The sequence below is a fragment of the Lotus japonicus genome, chromosome 1 (assembly GCF_012489685.1).
Source record: "Lotus japonicus ecotype B-129 chromosome 1, LjGifu_v1.2".
In the NCBI taxonomy this organism is placed as follows: domain Eukaryota; kingdom Viridiplantae; phylum Streptophyta; class Magnoliopsida; order Fabales; family Fabaceae; genus Lotus; species Lotus japonicus.
Genome location: NC_080041.1, coordinates 15867501 through 15885803, shown reverse-complemented (window position 1 = coordinate 15885803; position 18303 = coordinate 15867501). Strand labels below are relative to the sequence as shown.

General features: G+C 36.1%; 2 protein-coding genes and 1 non-coding gene across 3 annotated transcripts; 1 reads left to right on the top strand and 2 right to left on the bottom strand.

The window, feature by feature from the left end:
- Positions 1-1354: 1354 nt before the first annotated feature.
- On the bottom strand, positions 1355-9276 carry LOC130733840 (sister chromatid cohesion protein SCC4). The gene is made up of 13 exons (XM_057586119.1): positions 8954-9276; positions 8701-8852; positions 7241-7382; positions 6568-6684; positions 5920-6421; positions 5373-5411; positions 5175-5296; positions 4798-4944; positions 4490-4579; positions 4263-4387; positions 3349-3554; positions 2125-2249; positions 1355-2038 (listed from the first exon to the last, which is right to left on the bottom strand). The coding sequence occupies exons 1-13, from the start codon at positions 9164-9166 to the stop codon at positions 1850-1852; spliced, it is 2169 nt and encodes a 722-aa protein (XP_057442102.1). The 5' UTR covers positions 9167-9276; the 3' UTR covers positions 1355-1849.
- Positions 9277-10446: 1170 nt separating this feature from the next.
- TRNAF-GAA (transfer RNA phenylalanine (anticodon GAA)) lies at positions 10447-10519 on the top strand. Its single transcript has one exon. It is a non-coding gene; the product is annotated as a tRNA-Phe (tRNA).
- Positions 10520-13415: 2896 nt separating this feature from the next.
- LOC130733839 (calcium uniporter protein 6, mitochondrial-like) lies at positions 13416-17920 on the bottom strand. Its single transcript, XM_057586117.1, has 2 exons — positions 16829-17920; positions 13416-14232 (listed from the first exon to the last, which is right to left on the bottom strand). The coding sequence occupies exons 1-2, from the start codon at positions 17411-17413 to the stop codon at positions 13747-13749; spliced, it is 1071 nt and encodes a 356-aa protein (XP_057442100.1). The 5' UTR covers positions 17414-17920; the 3' UTR covers positions 13416-13746.
- Positions 17921-18303: the final 383 nt, after the last annotated feature.

Here is an 18303-nt window from a genome sequence, read left to right as displayed (position 1 = left end):
ACCATCAAAATGAATTTTGATGGATCTTTTGTGGCTGGAAAAAAGGTGTTGGAATGGGTTTTGTTGCGCGGAACAGCATCAGAGAGGTCATGGCGGCAGGGACAACCTTTCCAGTGGAAGCTTCTTCCCCACTGATAGTGGAAGTGCTGGCTTTTTGTTGGACCCTTGCCTTGGCTATCGACTTGTTCTTTCAAGATGTGTGTGTGGAAACTGATAGCTTGCAAAGATATATATATGAAGCTTGGAACAAGCCTTTGAAGGGTGCATGCTATTTTATTTCTATTCTTAAGGATTGTAGAGATTTGGTTTCCTCTTTTAATAGCTTTTAGTTGTGTTTTGTTCACCGGTCCGGAAATTTTGTGGTTGATCACTTGGTCAAGAACTTCTCCCGGTATCTGAACTCTATGTGGATTGAGAAGGTTCCTCTAGATTATGTTGCTATTATTGGCTCTTATGTAATTGCCTCTATGACCTCTTAATTTCTCTATCAATGACGCTTACCATTTTCAAAAAACAATAAATGTTTTTTTTTTTCACGTAACATGAATGAGTTTTGATTTTAGTCTATTATTAATTTAAAGTTGCAAAAACATCTTACAATTAGAGAAATACTTTAGTTTTAGTCCTTATTTGAGATGGAGCTCAAGTGACTTTAACATGTGTTCAGTTCAAGCCTAATGTGGCACGTCCACGTGTTTAATGCCTCATATGTGCCATAAATATCGTACATCATATTTATTGTTTCATTTTCAAGAATTTATATGGTTTCTATACAAAAGTTAAAAAAAAAGTAAATAAAATGATACTTTGTATTTTGTAAGGGCAAGTTACAACTAAATTGTTTTCAAAAAAAAAAGTTACAACTAAATTAGTATTTTCAAAATCAAACCAACCCAAGTTAAAAAAAAAATCAAACCAACCCTGAAATTCGTCATATTCTATTATTTAATTTCTTTCGTTCTAAAATATTATCAGATTATAAGATACTTTCTTAAAATTTCCTCCTTTCCAAAACCTTTGTACCCGAGCTATTAAAAGCAGCTCTGTTATTCTCTACACTAACTGTTGCTGAGGTTTCACAAGGATTCATTTTCTGCATTTATCTTAAGCTCATTATCAGAAGCAGCGGATACTCTTCGTAGCAAGATGGCTTTTCCCAGCACTAGTTGATTAGATATTAGAAGCACTCTCCCCAGATAACAAAGGATGGATGACTGAATCCAAGGCCTGGAAGCTTGACTATACTATCTATAATCCCTTATTTCCAACCTTCGAAAAATCAAATATAACCATCTCAGCTTCAGACACACCATACTGCATAGCACTATAGCAGTGAATAAGAACAGCAACAGGATACAGGTCAAAGATAAAATACATATTTTTGTCATGAGGACAAACATGGTATACACCAAATTGTATTTCACTAAAACTTTGACACCTTTAAATAAGACAGCAAATTGACTTCTGGGAATTTAAAACAAAGGCTATAAACAGCTAAATCAAACACAAGAAATCCTAACTGAACTGCCTTATAAAACCTATTCTTCACATGACCCTTTAATACAAAAAAACCCTATTCTAGTGTTAATAGGTGAGCACTACCATCTATTTTATCATATAACTAATGAGTAACACTAACATCATAACTAACTATACATAATCTTTAACAGGAATGCACATGGTAGACAGCCTTGCTTACAAGTGGAGAGATGGAAGCCAATCACTCAGTCAACCTCTTCAACCCGCTTGGACCTTAGAGCAATCCCTGTAATTAATTCAAAATAATATACTGGGTTTACCTGCATGAGAAAACCCCTAAATTCCTAGGTTCACCTTCATGAGAAAAATACTAAGATCTCCATTTTCTAAGTTTTCCAGTGTCTATATCAACTAGTCTTGAAGACGATGGAGCAGGTAAGGGTGCTGACAGACCAATAGATTCTGGGATGTCAAGACTGACTCCCATGGTTGGGCCTGCCATTGCACGCTTGGCGTCCAACTCATGCAATGGGTCAACTTCAAATCTTACTTTGTTAATCTGTTAATCAAAATGGTAAAACAAACAATAACTCAGTATAAATCCAAACATATAACGCATAGTACTTCTTTGTCAAATTAGCTTACTATTTCAAGATGATAGATGGAAGCATTTGCATCTGCTATTCTCCTCTGCAAATCAATCGTTTTTCTTGTCTGGTACTCAGCATTCTCCATTTCGTTTCCCCTTTCCCCTAAATCTTTATATAAACCTGCAAGAACCAAATCTTCGTAAAATAAACTCGTTTTCAATAAAAACAAACTTAAAGAAAGAAATGAAGAGAATGCAACTAAGGACAATAAATGCAAAGACAGAACATAAAAAAGCATAAAATACAACAAATAACATTAATACAGAGATAGCCCTAGACGACAATGCGCCCTTGGGCTTTGGTCTCAATTATCTATCTAATTATTATCTGTCAATAGGATGTATCAAGTGAGAGAGCCAAGTGTGAAAGTAAATCTTAACCATACAGTTGATTAATAATGAGTAAATCTTAACCATAAAGTTGATACACGAGGGCTAGTTGATTTTTGCCTGGACTTGATCCAAAAATCAGATCTAAGATAAACTTTGAAGCATTTTATTGTGAATTATAGGATGGATTAATAAGTAATAAGTAAATCTTCACCAAGGGTAAACCCTTCACATGGCAGATTTCTTAAGACACGGATATTCTACGACCCTTATAACAAATCTCCCAACTCAATCAATGGTGTGTTCTATTCTGATTCATATTTATGTATTTGATTTCAGCATAATCACAAGATAATTCTGTATTTACAAAATACCGTCTCAATTCGTCCTACACAAAAGAAGGCCCTTGTGAATTGCAATTTCCTTTATCCTCTCAGTAAAACCCCATGCATAGTAAATAGAGTTAATAGAAAGGATTACTTCATGAACAAGACTGGACTAAGGTGAACTAATCACAGAAAAAAAAAAGAACCATTGCATCTATAAAACCTCTTCACAAATAATTTGGATAACTGGATCCCAAAAAGAGACTGACTTAGAATTACCACACAAAGTAACACCCAAAAAAGTAAAAGGCTGTTGTATAATTAGACAACTGATTCATATAGCTCAGGGAGAAAGTTTCCGACTTTCCTTACAGCCACCTTTAAACAAGGTTTATTATTAAGCCACAGAAAAACACAAATCTTCAAGACACTCTGAAGGTTGTCTCAACTCTCAATACTCAGACAGGAATAAAATAGTGCGATTTGCAAACTGTAACTAGGGCACTCCTGAAAGTCATAAAGGGAGAATTATTACAATCACAAACTACAATCTTAGAGAAGTACCTGTCAAAACAGACAGCACCCAGATCTGAGTAGGAATATCATAAAGCTTTTTTGCCAAGGTCAAAGATGATTTCAATATCTCCCTCGCCTGTGCTGTGTCCTGCAGCGCAAGTGCCAAACTGCCAAGGACTGTCAGATATTGAGAAACAAGTTGAAGGTTCCCCAAATAAGTATGTGTCAGTTGCAATCCCCTTGCCAGGCGATTTCTGCAATAAAAAAAAATTGCAACTTAGATGAAGGAGGAAGAAAGATAAATGATATATGGGAATGTATGCAACTGTTCAGTTGCATGTGAGGTAAATTATTCTGTTACCTAATTTTAAGGTCCAAATAACACTCAAACGTACTATATGACATAATGTTAGGATCCAAGAGAAGCCTCGTATTTGGAAGGTTTACTCTAGAAGGAAGAAGCCCTTTGGGCGTGATGATGAAGAGAAGGCAGCAATTGAGCCGCACGGACCCAGGATGGGCCTATTAGACTTTGGGCCGGGTTGATTTCATCTGTCTCTGTCAGTTAGTTTAAGCTTGTTGGATGAGTCTATTTTATTATTTGAGTTGGGTGTATGTTGGGCTAGTGTTATTTGCTTAGTAGGGTTAGTTTATAATAAAAAAGAGTCCTCTCATTAGGTTTGGATTCATATTGAGTATTGAGTTGTAAGGGTTTTCCCTTGTAAGAAGGTTTAACTGCTGGATTCGTTTGAGTTTATTATTCAGTTTATTTCCAGAAATATCCTTATCTTCTGTGTTCTGCAGTGCAAGGGTCAGCTCTCAAGCAAGATTTTAAATCATTTCCTATCAAATAAAAGAAGAAATATTCTGACACATTGCATAAAATTATAAAGTTGACATTCATACACAGAAACAAACTGATTGATTAAGTTACAAAAATTATCTCAAAAGTCAAAACTAACCTTGATTCTTGTAGATCCTGTTGCTTCATCAATAAAAGACCATATGCAAAAAGAACACCTGTTTTTTCTCTAACTCCCACAAAAGAATCCATTACTCCATAAACTGGCCCAATCAAATCAAGTGCCTGCAGGTAATCTATGATTTGGTCAAAAGATATTGTCTACTGAATTGAATACTTAAAAAATGGTACATATGACCAATTCAATTTGCAGCATAGGTGCTCCACCTGTGAAGAAGATTCAGCATCACCAATGCAGATATATGAAACAGCTGCATAAACATGGCACATAGTTTGCATTGATTTACTCTCTGTAAGCTGCACAGAAATATGTAGTTATTTCTGGATTACCATGAAATTATTCTGACAAACAATTTTTAATAAATCTCTGAACAGTGAACAGAAAACCATAAATATGGCTTCTACCATGCCAAACCACAGTATGAATGTATATTGCGTCACAATTACCAAAACAAAGACTGCACTTTATCATTGCTATTATATCATATCTCATTACAGACAAATCTAATATATACCTTTACTGCTTGAATATAATGAAAAGCAGCTTCATTATAACAGCCAACAGCATGAGCATATTGGCCTCTAAGCATCTCAATGATGCATTCACATGCCTGTAATATAGTTGGAAACCGCATGAACCAATTTCTCATCTGTATCAAAGCCTGAAAAATTGCAGAGATTCTCATCAATGGTTTCAAATCTGGAGCATTAGGGGATGCAAATTCACTGCCAACTGTTTAAATCAACTAGTATAAGAAAAATATCACCAGAAGCAAGCCAGCTAGTGAGGTGTATTACTAATTGAGAATTGAAATTTTGTACCATAAAATGCAAGCTATCACATCTTCTCATCCTTAGAGCTAACAAAAAATACGATAGGAACATAACCAACCTCTTGTGCTTCAACAAACTCTGCTCTTGTGAGCTCTATGGCCACTTTGTTTTCAAGAAACTGTATTAGTAGCATCAAGTAAACTCCAGCCATCCAGATAGAGGAGTGTTGTAAGTCCACTTCTGCTAAAAGAGAAAGTTCAAAAAGGTTGCATAATGAACCCTTGTTTGTGGGCAAGATAAAAATAATGAATCTCACCTCTGACGCCATCAGTAATTCCAAGCTTTACTAACTCATCTGCAAGGAAGAAATATTATTTTCAAATAGAAAATCAGTCCAAAGTGGCAAGGATTATTTAGTCTCCAAAGCAATGCACAATAGCAATGACTTAAATATATTAGTGTCCAAAGCAATGCACAACAGCAATCCAAAGTGTGAACAACATAAACAACTTAACCCACTCATCATGGTTTCAGAACAAATAATTCAAAAGCCAAGGGACCAATAAAAAGGACATTTTATGACTGTGGAACATCTGGTAACAGTGATAGACAGAGGAAGCGCATATAAAAAAGGAATAATTCATACAAGACCAAAGATCAGCGCTGCACTATGTGGAAAGCTTATTTATACACATTTATTTGACATACCATGACAAGCAATTAAGATTTTGCATTCCAAATTAGCAGTATTTGCATTTGCTGTCCAGTTATTTGCTTTTATATGTCAAGCAATAAATTTAGACCAAAGCCCAAAGAGGAAGAAAGAATTACACAAGCAAATACAGAAACAGTTGCTGAACAACCTTGAATTATACGCATCCCAGACTTTATGCGCTTTCCACACTCCTTGAAAAGTCCTTTTGGGCGCCCAAATATAACAACTATTAGATCAACTAATGCATAGACAGCGCTTTTAAGAAGCCATTCACCATCAATAGGAGGAGGTGCTAACTGAAGCTTATCTCCTATTGACCTTCTGGCATTCCCAAAGTATACTGGTTCCAGAGATTCCCGACCAATTGGACTCAATCCAGTCATGTTTCTCAGCTGCTCTTGAATCATTGCTTGCTTTTTAGATAGTGCTGCCCTATCCCTGTGGTAAAGGTCAGATCTGGAGAGACTTTGATCTAAAGCATTGAGCTCCTTCACTAGCTCTTGCATTTGTTGTGTTTGCTGCATACTAGTCTTCATGGCAGCATCCAGATTGTCTACATGGGGTGCAGCATTCTTGTAATCACATAGCCGCAGTCGATAGAATATGTGCAACAATTCATTGTAAAAGAGTAAGCCAGGGCATTGTCTTCTCTGAGGAGTGCGTGGAAGCAAGGGGGAAAACATTAGACCAAAGTAAAAAAGGAATCATGGAACAGTTTAGTTGAAAACATGCATGTGTTTGTGAGTGTACATTATCTACATAAACAAAAGCAAAGCTAAAGGATATTTGCACTCACTTTATCTGGCTCAATTGACTCCCAAATCTCATTGCATTTATTAACAGCCTGCTCAACCAAACTATCATCGTCCCATTGCATGAGGTGGACATGCAGTATTGAAGTGGCAAAAAACATCTGGTCCATTGTTATAAACAAGATATTAGACGGGCTAATGTCAATAATATCATACTAGAGAGACTAGAGACCTCTGTTAAAAGAAGTAAAAAGTTTGATCGAGGCAGTATAAAAAGATGAAAGTGGGGACTGAGGACTTAAGAATAAGGGGAAAGACAACAACGGCTGGAATATTTGAGAGTATATATTTCTTAAGCATTTAATCGAGGGTTCGATCCCTGGGCGGTGTATGTGGAGAAGAATTTGTTGGGAGAGGCCTACCCACTAATATATATATATATATCATTGAACAAGCTGAATGGTGTATTGTGATCCATATAGCCGACCTCATTTAGTGGGATAAAGATTTTGTTGTTGTTGTAATGTAGTTTTAACTATATATAACATTAGTTATTCAAAAAGTGATTTTAGGATTTTTGTTACAAAAGTAAAAGACAATAAGTTTCCAGAAGGTTCCACCTATTAGTGGTAAGAATTCAATTCATTAATAAATTAGCAGTCAAAAGAAAAGAAGGAACAAAGGACATCTCTTTTCTTGTTAACTTTGACATTGTACCTGCAATTCCGGGTAGTATACTTCAGTAGCACAGGCATATCCACACTCTAAGGCAGAGAGTGAACCTCGGTAGTCTCCTTCAATAGACAAAGCATTTGCAAGCTGTGAATTGAAGTTGCAAGACCATAACTTCATTGAAATCCTTCAAGAAAATACGAATACGTAGTAGAAGCGGCATGAGTACATTCATATAATTATTGACAACATGTTATACACATATATGATAAATAATTCAAATGTAACTAGCCCAGAATTAAAAGAAAAAAAGGAAAACTTTCCAGCCCTTCATCAATATCAAATGCCGAACACCTCTGACATATATCAGAGACGTGCCCTCGTGTGAAATAAAAAAGTCAAAGGTAATTTTCAGGCTGAAAATGCCCAGAATATGTATACAACATTTATAATTACCATTTACTATTTACATCCTACTATTTTTACACTCCCCATCAAGCTGATACATGTATGCACCAAGCTTGTTACAATTTATCAATGAAGTATATAGCTCTTATTTACTATCTATTGGTACTGTGTTAGCAAAACTTCATTAAAAATTGGGCAGTCGATGTTAGTTAGTTGAAACAGTTAATTAGTTTCAGAGGGAGAAATGACAGGTATAAAAAGGAGGACGGAAATAATAACAACAATAATAATAATAGTAGTAGTAATACCAATAATAATAATAACAACAACAACAATAATAATAAATAATAATAATACTCTCGGTATCCCAAATGTTCTACACAGTTGCTCGCTTTCTCAAACTCAGACCTCGCTTGTCCACTCAACAAACACTACATTCCTTTCCTTAACTCTTCTCCAGTGCTATCGTACTAACTTCTTCTAATTTCTAAGTTCTAACACGGCCCCAAGTCCAAAGTAGCCAATATATCATAGTTTGAATGCATGTTCAGATACTAGTGAAAAACCACAGAAGCCAAGGTCGAGGTGGACAGCCACTAAAGCTAAGAGAAATTGCTTTTGTCCACCGTGCTTTTAGCTCACTGTGGCTTTCCACCGTGTGTCCAAACCAAACATGAACTGTGTTTGGTTGAGCAGTTGGCACAAAAGCCAATGCACTTCTACTCAAAAGCTACACTTTGGAGCTTCTGGCTATAATTGATTTTCAAAAGCTAAACCAAACACCCTAATAATAACTCATACAAATTAATTGTGAGATTTACCACTAAATTTAACAACATTATCCAACAAAAATCATTTTTTCATAAATGTATCCAAACACAAACCCCTTCATTTTCAACTCACTTTGACTATAATCAATTTTACCGAAATTCACAAACGCTGATCCAAACACACTTAAAATGATCAATTCAACAACACACTGTCCCATTTATGTACCAATAGCGCAACATAAAACCTCGCGAGATTCTAATTTTTTAAAACAAAATCTACAAAATAACAATAGCCATTGCTGATAAAGAAGCAAAGCTGTAACTCACTCGTATCCAACAGAAGCTGTGAGCTCAAGACCCTTGTGCAGCACTTGCTTCTGCGGCGGAATCGCGCCAACAAGCTGGTAGCACTGGCTGAGCAAACTGAACGCTCGGCACTTCAATTCAAAGCATGAAGGAATCGATTTCAAAAGCAATTGCTGAAAAAACACGAAACAGAAATCAACAGTTTCAAAATTGCGCTGATGATAATGGAAAATCGAAAATCGAGAGAGTGATAGAGAGTGTGAGAGAGACTAACGGAACGTTCGAGGTGTGCTTTGGCGTGGTTGACGTTGTGAGAATAGTGGAGGAGGAGAGTGGCGATGCGAAGACGAGTCTTGACCTCGACGATAGGGGGAAAGGAGACTTCGGTTTGACAAATGGCTTCGAGGCATTTGATTGCTTTGGCGATTTCGCCGGTGTTCTCGTGGTGCTCCGCCAGAGTCCAGAGTCCCGCCGCCACCGCCTCCATCGCCGCCGGCGTAGATCTTCTTCACGTTCTCCGTCTAGTGCTGCTGAGGAAGTAAAGTAACAACTAACAACTCCTTTTTCATTCAAAATCAAAATTATTCAGGAATCGATTTTCCATTTTTCACCGTCTTGTACTTTGCTTGCTTTGACAGTAGAGTCAAAAGTCAACCGCGGTAAAAAGAAAAACACAGGAAAATGAAGGGAAAGAAAATGAAAGGAAAAGAAAAGAATTTGGTATCTGTTGTTTCATTTATATGGACCTGGGCTTTTCTGTTCGGGGTCTTCAGAGCGTGGGCTTCTAATCCTATAGTCATTACTCTTTCTAATCCTTTTTTTTTTACATCAGAAAGATAAATTACACTGTTAGGAATCGATCTCTGGACTTCTCCTACCCAACCCATATGTCCCCAAACTTCTACCATTTTTCTTTTTCTACTAGCATTTTTTTTATTCTTAAAATATATTTAAAATAAAATGTCACCAACACACCTAACATTTCCATAATTTTAAGTCTCAATATTTCTTAAAACAATTTCATACTTTCATTCTTAGAAGTTACAATTCCAAAATTTCTTTGTGTAAGTTTTGTTGAGTGAGACACCAAATTAGTTCTCAATATGCGTAATTTCACTAATTTGTACAAGGCTTAGAACAGTTGGTAGATAATTAAACTCTTCAAGTTTATAGTTCATGATTCAATTTATGAACGCTGCGTATAGAGAAAGATTTGTTGGAAGAGGTTTAACCACTTAATGTGATCTTTAAATCTCAAGGGGATTAGTCTCATGAATACTAGTTGTATGGATACTCTAAAAACTCAAAACTTGTGTAGTTGTTGCAAATTAATCCCTATACACATAAAAATTGGAAAATAAAACTCTTCAACTACGAGTAATGATATATACACACCTCCCTTTTTAAACACTTCATTTCCACTTATTTTTATTTCTATCTCTCTCCTCTTATCATCTATCACATCTCATATTTTCTCTCCCTTACTTTTTCTTTTCTTCCTATCTCTCTCTTCCTTCCACCTCTACACACCTTATTCCTTCAACTACACTCACATAAACCACATCAATCCTCCTCCCCTTATATTTATATCTATGATCTATCACACTAGTCTTCAGCAAAGCAAAAGATTAAATTCGTCCAATCCATACTCAATCTTGACTTTTGATTTACCTTTTCTCGTCAGTATATGACTAATGAGTAGAGAGTTCAGAATCGTGATACATTAGCACTGATAAATATTGGCAATACAGATACGTATCAACAAGTGCGGGGATAGCTCAGTTGGGAGAGCGTCAGACTGAAGATCTGAAGGTCGCGTGTTCGATCCACGCTCACCGCATTAAATTTTTCATTTTCTTATATAATCTTCAATTTTGCCATTTACCACACTAGTAGTGACTAGAAAGGAAAGGTAAAGGTTCGATCATTCAGATTTCAGATATTCACCACGTTTATACTCAAAAAAATAAAACAAAAAATTGCATTAACCATGTTGCCTTTAATTTCTTTTCTTTTTCGAAATTGCCTCTAATAATATTATTCAACTTAAATTTTTAATTTTCTTCACAGCACTATAACCGAATACATCTAATATATATTTTATTTTTCTTTTCATCTATCTCTTCTACTTACATCATACTATTTTTTATTTTGTCTTTTAACTTCTTTTTATTCTCTTTCAATCACTCACATTCTCAAAATTATTAATTGCATATATTTGTTTTCTGCACCTCAGCACCTATCCGATTGAAATAGCTGAACATATTTTCTACACAAGTTTGTTTTGATGATTTTTCTTAGAGTTTGTTTTGAATTATTATTTTATGCAAAAATAGTTTTTTTCCCTATCATAAAAGTTGATTTTGTAAGCGGATAATTCAATATTTGATATAATATTAGACAAATTTCATATAAAATTTACAAAATAAAGAATGAGTTGAATATGGTATAGAGTGTTGATAACTGTGATAATAAAGAGGGTCAAGTGATGACAATGGTGGTTGTGAGTGCTGATGGGAGTGGTAGAACTATTAGCGCTGACAACAATAATAATGGAAAGTGGTTGTGGTGAAGGATAGTGAGTGATAATGATGAAATTTTTTAATTGGTTATGGCGGTTATGAAAAGTGTAAGGTAGCGATGATTGATTAGTGGTGATAGAATAAGGATCCTCTCTATTAGGTTTGGGAATGCTTTTAAAATTTAAAGCACGAGTGTGCTATATATGTGTGTGTGTGCGTGTGCGTGTGACCTTCGCAGGTGGTGACTGAGTTCTTCTCCACCCTCTTTGTTCTCATCCATTCGGGCTTGGAAACCTGCGACACCGATAGGACTCATTGCTTCTACCCTCTGCGTTCTTGCCTCTTCATACATATCGGTCGAGTTTCCCTTCTCATATGAGGTTCTTGATCACACCACGAAGGGTAGCACACTTACAAGTAGTGTAGATGTTCCCATGGTGAAAAGGTTAATGTTTAGACATGCACGTGGTGCTACCTCATTGGGGCATTGTTAGCCATGATACATCTATGAGCTCAGTGTGCATGATCTCCTAGATGGATTTGCGTTAAAGGGAATGTAGGACGAGAAGCGCCTTTTAGGGATTACTTGTTGAACTCTTAGAATGAGGAGTTGCAACTTCTTCTTTGAACCCTTGGACTTTGACTTCCCTTTTTAGCTCGACTCAGCCTCAATTGACTGAAATTCTCCCAAGTGGTCTTCTTTCACTAATACATTTCATTAACCTCTCCTTGAACTCATATATCATTCGATGTTGTCGATCAACAAAAAATGGCACAAAAGATGTTACTTCCCTAAAGGGATTCCACTATTATGTGTAACATGAAGTTTGGAAGGAGGTTCAAAATCAAGAAGGCTTCCTCGTAAAACCTTGCCAATAAAGAGCACAAAGACGTTTATGAGGTAATCGAAAAGTCTATGTTTTTGATTTAATGACGGACAAACTGGATGGAAAGATTGTTCATTATGCTAATAGAGTATGTAGCTAAGGATTTAAACCAAGTGGGGGCAGTCTTGCACAAGGCTTGAGGCAAATTTTGACACAACGGGTTTGTGGCTCCTACACAACTCATTTCGGTCTCGAGAGCATCAATATGCTCGTGAGGGTCAGTGTCTCTAGTGAATGTCTCCACATAATGAGGTTTCTAAAATCATTCGACATTTGGAATGCCACAAGTTTGGGAACGAACAAAGTCAGGAACAAAAGATGCAGGAATGAGCACTCTAAATCGCATAAACGTCACTACAAGGTTTGGGTCTCCACTCTCCCACCATAGTGGAGGCCATAAAATGGTGCGACTTACAATGCGGAGTTTTCCAGAGACGGGAATCCATGACTCCCCCAACATTTTAAGATGAAAATATATATGCATATAATAACATATTATTTTATATAAAAATATATAGATATTTTGATATAGTCCCTAAATTTCTTCGGAAGTTTCTTATTAGTTTCTTCCTGTTATAGCCATCATATCATTGACTCACTTAGTAATATGCTTACCTGCCTCTAATCTTTGTGACAAATCTTCTCCACCGCATATTTTATGCTTTTTCTTACTGTTATAGCCATCATTTCATGCTTAAGAAACATAGGATTGTGAGATTCCCAAAAGGTGAGTGAGAGAGAGAGTTCTTTTGAGTCTTTACTGAAGTATATCCTATATTAAAATATTTTGCTGAAGTATATCCATTATATTAAAACATTTTTAAGCGTTTCCAATACTGTCTTTGTATCTTGGCACTTTTTTCCTTTTACTTTTTTTGTTATGTTATGAACATGTATTGTTCATTCTTGCCTTCTTGGTGGGGTTTGAATATCTTTATTTATTTGAGAAATGCATACTATCAAGACTCGAGAGGTTGCCATGCGTTTGAAATTAGATGGTATTGTGATTCAGTCTTGTATATTCTCTAACATTTCTATTCCTTTGCCAGTTCACAAACAAATATATGGGCCTTTTTTTTGACAAAATCTTTGTTGGCCTCTAACTTCTTAACCAACCCCCAGAGCAAATTAGTAATTCAGTAACACAAAACTTGATATTGGCCAGGATATGTCACACTATTGCATATCTTATTTTGGCCCCTCCAAATAGTTTTTTCAAGCTCTGCCATACATAGCCAAAAAGTAACAACAGGATCAACCAAACCCTACAAGGCTTCATCGATGGAGGAACTTGCACATGTGACTAGTAGAATAACAATGTGGTATGTAAGAGTATGTAATGTTCTTTCATATGTAAAAGTACAAGTACATATGATCAAATATAAAAGAAAAAAATGGTGGCCCTTAAAAGCTGGAACAAAAGTTAGAATAAGTTTCTCCCCTCCAAGGTGAAAACGGAGAGGAACAAGGTTAACTCTAGTATCTTTGGATCAGTTTGGCTTTCCTCAGAACTAATTCCGGCACCCAAAAGCTACTAATATAAGCTTCTTTCCAGAATTCATTGTGGCTTCAGAATCAATTGCAGAAGAATTTCCAACCATGCACTAAGATTTTTAAGAGTAAGAAAAGTAAAAATTATAAAACCACCTGAAAAATTGTTAATCCCTGTGCAAGGCATCTTCCAGATCAAGTTCCACCCCAATGCGATTTTTCAAAATGGTTTTGGCATCTAAAGGTGTTTTACACTTGCACTGGAGCTCCACAAACCTGTCAACATCAAAATTAAACCTCCTATGAAGCTTCCTCTGCCTTGAGAGAAAGAGCCTCTTCATCAAGTCTTGGTAAGTAGGGTCTCTGGAAGTGAACAAAAAGTAGGCATAGCCTATAACTAAGCCAGTGGTTGTGGTGAAAAATGCAATAGGTTCCATCACATCCCATGAGAATTCCCAGAATGTTAGCCTGAAGAAGAGACCAACTGAGACGACACCGAACCCTAGGCCAGACCACAGGATGCGCCGCACCTGCTTATGCGCTAAAACATCAATCTCTTCCTTCCTGTCCTGCAGATTCTTTAACTCCTCCCTCATGGGATCACTCTCGGCAGTCAGTGCCATGGGAACTGCTCTTCTAACCAGATCCACCACCTGAACACATAACAAAATGAACAAGCAACCAAAAAAGGATTAAGATAGTTTGAAGCAATCTGTATTCATGCAGACAACTGAATTCAACTTTACTTATTCAAACTCTAGAGTGCATGCTCTTTTTAAAACCATTTCATTAAGGGGTGGGTTTATGTATGCAAAACAGGATGCTTAATTCAGCAGTTAGGATTTCTTAAAATTCAGGTTTAAGGTGAGGATTGCCAAAGCCTTTGTAAGCTCTATGTTGACCTTATCTCTAGTCGATGTAGGATCTCAACCCAGACCCCTCAAACTCTCTACACAGACCCCTCAAACTTTGGAGTGGACATTTTGGAGCATTGAGATTATATGATTTAATGCACTGGGAGACAAGGGCCAAGTAAATTGCCATGATTGACATGCAATTTATTCATGAAAGAACACTATTCAAAATTTCAAGTATCTCCTATTAGTTATGTTGCAGCGACATTGATTTGGATATAGTATGAAAACCAATGTTACAGATTACCAAACCAACCAAGTGGTCATTTTATGACTAAGCTAAGTATTAGTTTAGTATTATTATTATGGCGTGTTTGGATTGACTGTTTGAACCACTAACACGAGAACTTGATTAGCCCATATTTAGGAAAGGCTATTTTTGGAAAGTAATCATGTTTTTTTAATTCCAGGACCAGGACATTGCAAGCAAATGACTAATAAAAGAAAACAGAACTTGATAATGTTTATTAATATGAAATAAGGAAATAACAGCTTTGACAACTTGCATTAATTGCCTTACCAATTTGGCGACTAATTGGTTTCATATTACATTCTAAATATCATATAAGAATTTAAGATTTTCTAAGACATAATGATATTGAGATACTTTGTAGATATTATAAGACAGACTATGGGCAAATAATCTGTGGAGCTTTTACATAAGGGTAACAGAAATACTCATCATCATGAATCATGAACCAAAGGACAAAGCACTTTCCTCAAGGACTTGTTTCCATAAGAATTTTGATTTTGACAAAAAGTACTAAAGATGCATTCAGATAATAAAACAATTATATACTTGATTCTAACAAGGCAAGCTAGAGTGACAACTGATAGGTAGGAAACCATGAAGTATGGAGTATGAAGAAGAAAATGTCTTTTTTTTCAAATTTAACTTTGCTCTCCTCTCAAGTAGGAAAAGAGAAAGGTTATATCGCCATCAAAACTAAGAAAGCAAAGGGAAGAGGGAATGATGCACTTCTTTTGTGGCTATGGATGCTGTTCAAATTCCACATGAAGAATCTAAATCAGTAATCCATAGGAAGAACACCAATGCTAGCTTTTGAACAGAGATTGATCAATCACAAAATACAAGGATATTCATGAAATTATTTTACGCCAAACAATATAAATGGTGATAATGCATGGCTGAACAACTGTAAAACCTAACTATTGAGTGTTTTTGTGATAAATTGGTCAAACGATTGATGGCCTGTGATAAATGGTCTACAAGAACAGTTTAGACATGATTGCCATTTATATGTTATATAAGTTAGGCCTCCGTATTTGGTCAAATCAAATGCCATACTTTAAGAATTTAATTAGTATACACTTATAGTTCTACGTACAATCACATCTCTCCATTTTTTAAATTTAAATCAATTGTGATGGGGGAAGATGGTGAGATCTAATTGAACTCTCTGTGAAACTTATTTACAGAGGGAATAGTAATTGAACTCTATTTTTAATGTGCAAATGACTAGTATAAATCTAGACTAAAAATACAAGTGTTATCATTAACATGTGTGGTTTATGTGTTGAAGACGTTAAAACAAGAGTGATCTGTGAAATTGACAACACTCAAGATTCATTCTGCATCATATTGTACACAATTTTGTTTAACTAACTTTCAATCTAGTGGTAACAAAACTCACAAGACATGAACCACTAACAGGACTATCATTCAAAAATGGATGTACCCACAAAGCATATTCAAATTTCAAAACTGAAAAGCCCCAACTGCAAGGGCTAGGGGACCATGGGAATTGAAAATGGACAGTATATGGCAACTAGTGATGTTAAATACAAGGTAAGTGAGCCCCACAAAAACAAATTGAGTTTGTATTCCAAGCACACAGAAACAAGTGAAGAGGTTGAAATAATAGCGTGTTTGGATTAGCTTTAGCTTCTCTTTCATCGGAATCAATTCTGAAATCTAAAAAAAAAACTATTCATAGTAGCTTCTCCTCATAATTTATTATGCCTTCACAATCAATTGTAGAAGTGATTCCAAACATACACTAATAGCGTGTTTGGATTAGCTTTGGCTTCTCTTTCATCGGAATCAATTCTGAAGTCTAAAAAAAACTATTCATAGTAGCTTCTCCTCACAATTGATTATGCCTTCACAATCAATTGTAGAAGTGTTTCCCAAACATGCACTAATAGCATGTTTGGATTAGCTTCTATCTCATCAAAATCAATCCTTAAACATAGTAGCTTCTCCTACAAAATTGATTATGTCTTCAAAATCAATAGTAAATCAATTGTAGAAGAGTTTTCAAACATGCAACTAATCAGGAAAAGAGGGACCAAACAAACATTTAATACTCACCTTATCAGGATGCAGATAGACCTTATCCCGAAAGAGAAGGATAACCCCAGCCTCATCCAGAACCTTGGCGAATGCCGAAGCCTCCTCTGGATTCCTAGCAACACCCATGCTCACACACACTTCAAGAAGCTCACTGTAGGCAATAACCTCCTTCCCTTCCATACCAAGCTTAATCTTGAGAGATTCCACATTCACCAATCTCATAAGCTTCTTAGCTTCAGAGAAGGATATAGAATCATCTATTGTCCCATTACCATTACCATTACCATTGCTAGCAGCACCACCACCACCACCTTCATTCTCTGATGAATTGGATTTTCCACCATCCGGCGGCGACGAAACCGTAGTTGAGGAAGTCATACCCCTCTTCATCTGCTTCATCACGCCAACTGAGAAAGAAGCCACCCCTCCTCTCCTTCCACCACCACCACCACCACATTCCACTGCAAAATCCCTCACACCCAACAAAAAAGGTTCAAAAGGATGAAGCTTTCCCCCATAACCATGACTTCCATTGAAAACACTATACCCCCTTTGCCTCAACAACCCAGCACCACCACCACAACTCCACCACCTACTCCACATTTTCACAACCCAGTTGAAAAAATCAAAACTTTATGTGCAAAAACACAAAAAAAAAACCCAAAACAAACACTACCCACTATTGCTATCACCATGAAAATCCAATGTAACAACAACCCATCTTTCTATGGAGACTAAAATGCTGAAAGCTAGCAACTTTTGAAGATGGGTACATTTATTGTGACCAAAAATCAAAACTTTAAAATAAAAGGAAATAAAATAGGATAAGGAAAATAAAAAAATATCTAAATTTGGAAAATCAAACCCAAAGCATGCGCAGTAGAACTCGTTGACGAAGCTAGTACAATGCTCACAACCACAAGTGGTGGTTCATGTTCATGCCATCATGTTCCCGTGTGAATAGCTAACATTCTCGTCCTTGGTCTTGGTGGGTAGTTAACGGTCTTTGAAATGCAGATACTATGTTGTAGGGAAGGGTAAACAACACGACATCGTCGACATGTACTCGGTTTTTACTCTTTGTTTTGTTTTTGGTTCTTTATAATGGCTTTTAGATAGGGCTGAGAGCACAATTTAAAGTAAAGTTGAGTTGATGCTTAATATGTTAAAAATTTGTGAATTTCTTTGGCCCAATAAAGTAGATGCTCAATTTCCCTGCAGGTGCATGTGACAATATCAGATGTGGATTTCAGGCTGCAGGGTTCATTCTTTTGATCTCAACTTTATGTTATGTTGTTTATGATACAAGTAAAGTGGTAATGAATCAGTAATTTGTGAATTGATTGAGCCCAAATTATCAAGAGTAGTTCTATAAACCATACATAGGTTCTATCTATGAGATCATAAATTGATCCTATACATTAGAGGTATTAAGTGTTTTTGTCAATATAATTTCAGAAAATGTGTCACTTTAATCCTTTAATTTCAATTGC